The 9,232-nt window shown below is 41.6% G+C and overlaps 1 protein-coding gene across 8 annotated transcripts in view; it reads right to left on the bottom strand.

The window, feature by feature from the left end:
• Positions 1-203: 203 nt before the first annotated feature.
• The window catches only part of RELCH (RAB11 binding and LisH domain, coiled-coil and HEAT repeat containing), a 113,720-nt gene continuing 104,691 nt past the window's right edge, over positions 204-9,232 (bottom strand). For all 8 annotated transcript variants that reach the window (XR_015154169.1, XR_015154168.1, XR_015154170.1 and 5 more), the window contains one exon: positions 204-1,905. Coding sequence is in view for 5 of the 8 variants with exons in the window: in XM_086373689.1 (XP_086229815.1) it covers positions 1,785-1,905 (121 nt within the window). In the remaining 3 variants the exon portion in view is untranslated. The remainder of the gene's footprint in view (positions 1,906-9,232) is intronic.

The following is a 9,232-nucleotide window of genomic DNA, read 5'->3' as shown; positions in this document are numbered from 1 at the left end:
ATCTCAGAAATGTTTTCATTTTATACAACACAATGCTTTTTAAATAAAAGTAAACTAAAAGAGGTAACTTATGGAGATTATATTCCTAAGTTAAAATATATTGAAGTGAATATACAGCTTCTCATTTCATTTTGCTTGGCTGGAGGATATAGTGTTTCAAAATGAAAATAAATACACATAGCCAAAATCAAAACCAAAAGAAGTATGCAAAAACATTTTATTTATAATAGATCAACATTTTTGACATGAAAGGAAGCCACTTTCAATTTCTCAGGAATGCCTAGAATCCAACAGTTTCCATAAATACTAGCTAACAATTATTTCACTGTAGGTTAAAGAAATAATTTCAGAATAAACTTTTTAAATGGCTCTGCCTATGGAAACTTATTTTTTATACGCTTGAATGTGTAGTAAGCTAGCTTTGCCCAGGAAGTGAATGTAATCCAACTATATTCCAAGTGTATTAAAACCAGTTTATACAACAAACATGACAATCACCCATGTGTATCAGCTGTGCTCAAAAGAGAATTCTCTTTACCGAAATACGCATTTTTCAGAAAGGCCTCACATTAAACCATTAAACCAACCGCCTCCCTCCTATGTCCAGGATCACTCTTTTCTACTGAAAGTTGCATTACTTGACAGACAATTGTCAAATTCCAGGGGAACTGTACACTGACTTAAGACTCTATGTGATATATATCAAACACAAGAACAGGCACTGACTTTAGGGGACAAGGTGACGACTGAGACCAATAGTAAGGAAGCCAATGTCATTTTTTGTCTATAGGGAAAAAAGCAGCCCCCAAATGTCCCGAACTTTTCTGTACCTCTCTGTAACGCATAGGATGAAAAGATAATCTCTGAAATTAAAATTCATCAGAAAATTTATCACCTTAAATAGAATGTTTTATGTAAATAAGTATTAACTTTTAGATCCGAACCATACTTTCTTCTTTTTTCCCACTTGGGAAAAAAAAGTCACAATTATTAGCTTTTCTTACTTAAATTTAGTTTGAGTATTTAAATCTACTACACACCAGTTTGTAAAATTCACCTTGGTTACCACTCCCCATGCGATGCGTGCTCTCCTTCCTCAGGTAAGTCCGTTATATCCATATAAGTAATGGGGAGATTTACATAGCACTTAAAAGAATACTCATGAGAGCACTGAAATGTTGAAGGTTACACTATTATCTACTGACTGTAGGATGTGTAATTCAGATTCATTACAGTATTGTAAATACCGTGTGAATGGAGCGCACACAAGTCCTACAGACGCACAAACTGAGTCCAAAGGCACAGAGTGATGCTGGTGGCTCTTTCTAGTCAGTTAAGAAGCAATAAAGTCTGCGTCATCCTTTCGTAATTTAAATACTTAAGTCATCTCCATTTTTATTACTTTATAACAATGACTTCAAATTTACATTATTTTAAGTACCACTGTAATAGCTTAGTGTATCATACAAGTATTTGCTAATATCCCATCCAAAAATTAAAAAAAAAAACTTCACTATATATATATATTATATATAAAAAAAATATTCTGAAAGACAAGAACATAGAGGGGACCTGGTACAGACTGTCAACTCAGCTTATCACCACAGTTGGCACTCCAACACTGACATACAGCAATGATCAGCAGCGGTGCCAGTGTCTTTGGAGGTTAAGATGACATTAGGATGCAAGAACGGAAACCAGAAATAAAAAGGCAAGCACTTCCAGTACCAGGAGCCAGTCTGCCTGAGGCCCACCTCAGTGCTCGCCGGGGCCTCCTCCCGCGCTTACTTCTTCCTCTGAAACACGGTGGCCAGCATGGCGCCGGATGTTGTCAACTGGCCCATTTTGTTCAAGAACTTGGTCTTCGCATCTTCACTCACTAAGCTTGCAGCAATTGACATTGAGCTAGGAAAAAGATTTTGAAATTCGTGTAAAGCAATTAGAAAATGAAAATTATCTTACGTTTTTTTTTCAAGTCTTTAGTAACAGAACATTAAGAAATACATTCTGAACTGGTATCACAAAAGGGAAACTAACACTTAGGGAGTAGAGCTTTTTGGTACCATCGGAGGTTAGTGGCTTTTGTGTTAATCATTTCTTGAAAGGAAGCAGTGTGGTGTAGTGATTAGGAGCAAGTCTGGAATGAGACTGAAGCTCAGTTCTGTCATTCACGAGCTGTGTGACTTTGGGCAAGTTATTTAATCTCTGTTTCCTCATCTATTAAATGAACATAATTCTAGTACCTACCTCATAGGGCTATTCAAGGATTAAAAAGGCTTCCCTGGTGGCTCAGCTGGTAAACAATCTGCCTACAATGCAGGAGACCCGGGTTCCAGCCCTGGGTCAGGGAGATCCCCTGTAGAAGGGAGGGGCAACCCACTGCAGTATTCCTGCCTGGAAACTTCCATGGACAGAAGAGCCTGGTGGGCTACAGTTCATGGGATTGCAAAGAATTGGACATGAAGCATCACTACGAACAAAGCTAGTGGAGGTGATGAAATTACAGTTGAGCTATTTCAAATCCTGAAAGATGATGCTGTGAAAGTGCTGCACTCAATATGCCAGCAAATTTGGAAAACTCAGCAGTGGTCACAGGACTGGAAAAGGTCAGTTTTCATTCCAATCCCAAAGAAAGGCAATGCCAAAAAATGCTCAAACTACTGCACAATTGCACTCATCTCACACGCTAGTAAAGTAATGCTCAAAATTCTCCAAGCCAGGCTTCAGCAATATGTGAACCATGAACTTCCTGATGTTCAAGCTGGTTTTACAAAAGGCAGAGGAACCAGAGATCAAATTGCCAACATCCGCTGAATCATGGAAAAAGCAAGAGAGTTCCAGAAAAACATCTATTTCTGCTTTATTGACTATGCCAAAGCCTTTGCCTGTGTGGATCACAATAAACTGTGGAAAATTCTGAAAGAGATGGGATTACCAGACCACCTGATCTGCCTCTTGAGAAATCTGTATGCAGGTCAAGAAGCAACAGTTAGAACTGGGCATGGAACAACAGACTGGTTCCAAATAGGAAAAGGAGTACGTCAAGGCTGTATATTGTCACCCTGCTTATTTAACTTCTATGCAGAGTACATCATGAGAAATGCTGGACTGGAAGAAACACAAGCTGAACTCGATTGCTGGGAGAAATATCAATAACCTCAGATATGCAGATGACACCACCCTTATGGCAGAAAGTGAAGAGGAACTCAAAAGCCTCTTCATGACAGTGAAAGAGGAGAGTGAAAAAGTTGGCTTCAAGCTCAACATTCAGAAAACGAACATCATGGCATCCAGTCCCATCACTTCATGGGAAATAGATGAGGAAACAGTGGATACAGTGTCAGACTTTATTTTTGGGGGCTCCAAAATCACTGCAGATGGTGACTGCAGCCATGAAATTAAAAGACGCTAACTCCTTGGAAGGAAAGTTATGACCAACCTAGATAGCATATTCAAAAGCAGAGATATTACTTTGCCAACAAAGGTTCGTCTAGTCAAGGCTATGGTTTTTCCTGTGGTCATGTATGGATGTGAGAGTTGGACTGTGAAGAAGGCTGAGCACCGAAGAATTGATGCTTTTGAACTGTGGTGTTGGAGAAGACTCTTGAGAGTCCCTTGGACTGCCAGGAGGTCCAACCAGTCCATTCTGAAGGAGATCAGCCCTGGAATTTCTTTGGAAGGAATGATGCTAAAGTTGAAACTCCAGTACTTTGGCCACCTCATGCGAAGAGTTGACTTATTGGAAAAGACTCTGATGCTGGGAGGGATTGGGGGCAGGAGGAGAAGGGGACGACAGAGGATGAGATGGTGGATGGTATCACTGACTCGATGGACTTGAGTCTGGGTGAACTCCAGGAGTTGGTGATGGACAGGGAGGCCTGGCGTGCTGCGGTTCATGGGGTCGCAAAGAGTCAGACACAACTGAGCGACTGAACTGAACTGAGCGACTGACACTGGGTTCCCTGATGAGTATACAGGGCTCATTAGCAGTGCCAGGCAGGTGTAAGTGTTAGTTCTTCTTCTTCTTCTTAGCATTATGTCATCTAATGCTTACAGCAATCCTGGAAGATAGATATTATTCCTATTTTCACAAATGCATAAACAAAGCCACACTGAGGTCTTTGAGGTCGATCACCAACTGCACTAGTGTCAGTCAACAACGCCAAATCTTGTTTCTCTTTGGCCAACCTTCTGTGTGGGGAGTAAGCACAATCCAAATGACTACTAAAGACTGCTGATACATCATACTATTGAACAAAGTATTGATCAGGGACATTTTTCAGTGATTCAACAATTGTGCTGTAATAAGTAGATTCAGGAGTCCAGCTTGCTGGCTTTGTGACTCTGGCCAAGATACTTTAAATCACTCTGATTCAGTTTCCTCCTCTGCAAAATGTCTTGAGGTCTAAGTAAGAGAATATGTCTGACCCTGTCAGAGACAAGTGAGCGGTGAGCCAGGTACAGGAGCTCAACAGACGTCTGTTACATCTACACAAGGAGGACGCACTGCTACGAGCCCTTCTGGTTCCGTGTGGTCTTTACAGGAGGCACTGTGGGTCACTCAGCTCAGTACCCGGCCGTGACACTGCCTTGAAAATCTCTTCTTCCTTTTGCTCTTCCTCCAGTGCCCCCGCCTGCTGTGTCCCTGTGTCTCTGAGCACGCCTCTCTTGCTGGTTTCCCTCTTCCCACAAGTAATCCTCCAGCAGGCTCAGTAGTTCTTCAATTACAAAATATACTCATTCTCTATGTTTCAAATAAATTTCCATAGGATGACTACAAAATAGTTACTGAAACGCAACACTTCGCCGAGGGCCAGAGTCATCAACTGTTGTACACTGGATCAAGCAACGTCCCAAGCATTTTTTTCAGACCCTAACTTTAGAAATAACTCCCTGGAGCTCCAATACTTTGGCCACCTGACGCGAAGAACCAATTCACTGGAAAACACCCTGATGCTGGTAAAGACTGAGGGCAGGAGAAGTGGGGGGACAGAGGATGAGATGGTTGGATGGCATCACCGACTCGATGGACATGAGTCTGAGCAAACTCAGGGAGACGGTGAAGGATGGGCAAGCGCAGTGTGCTGCAGTCCACGGGGCTGCAGAGCCAGACACGGTTTAGTGGCTCAGCAACAGCCCTGTTTTCTGCCTTTCCTCACATTCCCTCTCTTCCTAGCGGTGAGTATGACGGCTCCCAAACTATCATCACATCTTGTGACTTTGCAGCATTCTATCGTTTACTTTTATTTCTAATGCCAATACTTCACAACTTCCTAGCGGTGAGTATGATGGCTCCCAAACTATCATCACATCTTGTGACTTTACAGCATTCTTTCGTTTACTTTTATTTCTAATGCCAATACTTCACAACTGGATTATTCCAATAATCTTGGATCTGGTCTTCTTGTATTAGTCACTCACCACTTAAATAATCACTTCTTTATATCACACCCCTTTCTCAAAATCTTCAGTGGCCACTTACTACCTCCAAGATAAAATATGCATGGGATTCAAGAAACAGCAATCTAATTCTTGTGTGGGTGTGTGTTTTAAACCAACCTTCACTGATTAACTCCTCGACTCCCTTGAGTCATGTTTGCCTAGTCTAAGTGTTCGAACTATTCTCAACTTAAATATCTCTTCTTTGATGTCTAACCAAGTTTTAAATTCCATGATGCCTTTCCTTAACACTATAGGTTGATGGTACTGTTTTCTTTCTGTAGGAAACAGTGTTAAGTCAGAAGGTAAGTATTATTTTAGTCTGCATCTAGAAAAACAGGAGACATGGGTCAGATAATATCTGAGATACCATCAAGTCAATGATTCTAAGAGGAGCACAACAGTATGCTAACGGAGTCTAGAAGCCAGCACACAGAAGTGAACGGAATGACCAGCGTTCAGCTTGGAGGGGAGTTAGGGGCTTACGACACCTTCCCATGAAGAACGAAACATGTGCTACGTATCTGCACAGCTGTGTGCGTCTACAGAGACCTGTGAGCCGCACCACGATCATCTGGGGAGCTTCTGGATGTGGCTCCTAGACCTGACCCCGGTGATTCTGAGTTTCTCCTTCCAGGGTCGAGGACCCAGGTAGGTATGTTACAAAGCTTTCCAGTAAAGAACCACTGCATTATAGCATTTTTTTTGTTTTGTTTTTCTGAAGAGTTTACATTTTTTATTACTTTGACAAAACAGTCTGACTCTGACCCCTCTGCCAAAACTTGTTTTAGAGAGTAGATGTTACAGGAAGGGAGACTTTAACTCAGAATATGAAAGGAATTTTTTAAAAAACAAGTGGTTAAAAATGAAATGGACTGCCCTGTAAAGTACTGTCTTCTTACTGCAGGCTTTCAGGGAAATCTGACCTTTCCATTGCAAGTCATAGGCAACCACTTCCCACTACCCGTTGATTCTGCACCTATAGAAACTCTTACTTCTGGCCTAGTTTTAAACTTATTTATGTCCTAGAATACCTCTCTCCCTCTCACATCACTCTATCTTACAAGTGGAAGACCACTGCTCCTTCTCTTTTAAATTCCTGTTTGATTTTTTGACACCACTCTGAATTGCCTCCTAATTCTAAGCGAAGCTTCTCTTGAAGTGAAGTGTTAGTTGCTCAGTTGTGTCTGACTCTTTGCGACCCTATGGACTGTAGTCTGCCAGGCTCCTCTGTCCATGGTCTTCTCCAGGCAAGAAGACTGGAGTGGATTGCCGTGCCCACTTCCAGGCAGACGTCCTGACCCAGGGACTGAGCCTGAGTCTCCTGCACTGGCAGGCGTGTTCTTTACCACTGAGCCACCTGGAAAGCCCAAGCTTCTCCTAGACGCTGCATTTTGAACACTGGTCTAATTTTATGTCTGAGCCCTCTTTCCACGTGAGATCATCCGTCCAGCTCCACCCCTCTGGTCACCACTAATATTTTAATAGTTCCTAAATCTCAGTAACTGCTTACAGTGCTTTTCTAACTGTACTTCAAACTGTGAATAAACACTTCTCTTCAGAATAGCTCCACTGGGTTGTACTGTGCCATCACCCAACCCAGGAACCCTTAGATTCTAGTTCTCTCTTAGTCTAACCTGTTGCCAAGTTAAACTGAACTCACATTTGAATATATCCTGAATCCACCTTAATTCTCATACTGACTGTTATATATAAGCTGAGTAGTGAATACATGAGGATTCATTGCTGCTGCTGCTGCTGCTAAGTCACTTCAGTCATGTCCGACTCTGTGTGACCCCATAGACAGCAGCCCAACCAGGCTTCCCCGTCCCTGGGATTCTCCAGGCAAGAACACTGGAGTGGGTTGCCATTTCCTTCTCCAATGCATGAAAGTGAAGAGTGAAAGTGAAGTCGCTCAGTCGTGTCCGACTCTTAGCGACCCCCTGGACTGCAGCCCACCAGGCTCCTCCATCCATGGGATTTTCCAGGCAAGAGTACTGGAGTGGGTGCCATTGCCTTCTCCGATGAGGATTCATTATGTCATGTTTATTTTTTGTGTCTATTTGAAATTCTGTGGAATAAGAATTAAAAAAATAATAATACAGAAGATTTGAATAACACAGGAAAACTATGATTATAAAAGTGAACTTTTCTTTTTAAATGGAAGGTCACATAACCAAATGTGTTTCAGGACAGTACAGAGACTTCTTTCTTTCCTGCATGCTACTTTATGAAATGTCATTTAGAAGGTATTTCACATATAATTTTTCTCAATTTTGGTCCCAAACCTTTTACATTTTAAACTAATAAGGCATCAAAAATGTTCATATTAAATGTATAAAAATGAACAGAATTATATGCTTTAATGATAACTTCACGGATTTTGTGTTCAGAGTAGAAACCTATCAAAGCATTTCTATTCTGTAAGTTTCCACGGCTAAAGTGATAGAAGAGCCCACCATTCCAGGAGGCGAAGGCAACAGTTCTGAGCTGTGCTAAGGGGCAAAAGACTGTGTGTGTGTGTGTGTGTGTATTGGGGTTGGGAGTGTGGAGGAAAAGACTGTGGGTGTGTGTGTGTATATTGGGGTTGGGAGTGTGGAGGAAAAGACTGTGGGTGTGTGTGTGTATATTGGGGTTGGGAGTGTGGAGGAAAAGACTGTGGGTGTGTGTGTGTATATTGGGGTTGGGAGTGTGGAGGAGTGTCTGTATGGGCACCTGGCCTGACAAGATGAAACACTTATTCCTGGGAGTCACTTTTATAAAGGAAACACCTTTGAGTTTTTCATGCCTAAAAGATTCCACTTAAGATTAACTGTTCAAGGTTACTTTAGAAAGAGTACAACAGACTATTTATAAATTACTTCCTATCCTGAAATGACCAACTTTATTCTTCCACATCTATGTTCATATTTTAATTTCACTAAATCTTTGAGCTCTAATTAGTCTGGTTAGAAGCACGTGACTAGAACATTCACATGCTGACAACCCTTTATGCAGTGAATCACATTAACTGTCACAATTCTTGTCACAAATTTTTAGAAACTATTTTCACCAGTGATTCCCAAATCCAACTACCTGTCAGAATCTCTTTGGAAGTTTTTATTTATTTTCTTTTTAATATTTTATTGAAATATACCTTATAAAGGCGTCCCTGATAGCTCAGTTGGTAAAGAATCCACCTGCAATGCAGGAGACCCTGGTTTGATTCCTGGGTAGGGAAGATTCCCTGGAGAAAGGATAGGCTGCCCACTGCAGGATTCTTGGGCTCCCCTTGCAGCTCAGCTGGTAAAGAATCTGCCTGCAATGCAGGAGACCTGACCTGGAAAAGGTCAGTTTTCATTCCATTCCCAAAGAAAGGTAATGCCAAAAAATGCTCAAACTACTGCACAATTACACTCATCTCACACACTAGTAAAGTAATGCTCAAAATTCTCCAAGTCAGGCTTCAACAATACGTGAACCATGAACTTCCAGATGTTCAAGCTGGATTTAGAAAAGGAAGAGGAACCAGAGATCAAATTGCCAACATTCGTCAGATCACCAAAAAAGCAAAAGGGTTCCAGAAAAACATCTATTTCTGCTTTATTGACTATGCCAAAGCGTTTGATTGTGTGGATCACAACAAACTATGGAAAATTCTTCAAGAGATGGCAATACTAGACCACCTGACCTGCCTCCTGAGAAATCTGTATGCAGGTCGAGAAGCAACAGTTAGAACTGGACATGGAACAACAGACTGGCTCCAAATCAGGAAAGGAGTACATCAAGGCTGTATATCATCACCCTGCTTATT

The sequence above is a fragment of the Bos grunniens genome, chromosome 24, assembly GCF_055505025.1.
Source record: "Bos grunniens cultivar Pamir isolate PY7600 chromosome 24, Bosgru_T2T1.0, whole genome shotgun sequence".
Classification (NCBI taxonomy): domain Eukaryota; kingdom Metazoa; phylum Chordata; class Mammalia; order Artiodactyla; family Bovidae; genus Bos; species Bos grunniens.
Note: the sequence above shows the minus strand (reverse complement) of the source record. Positions and strands in the feature narration are given on the sequence as shown.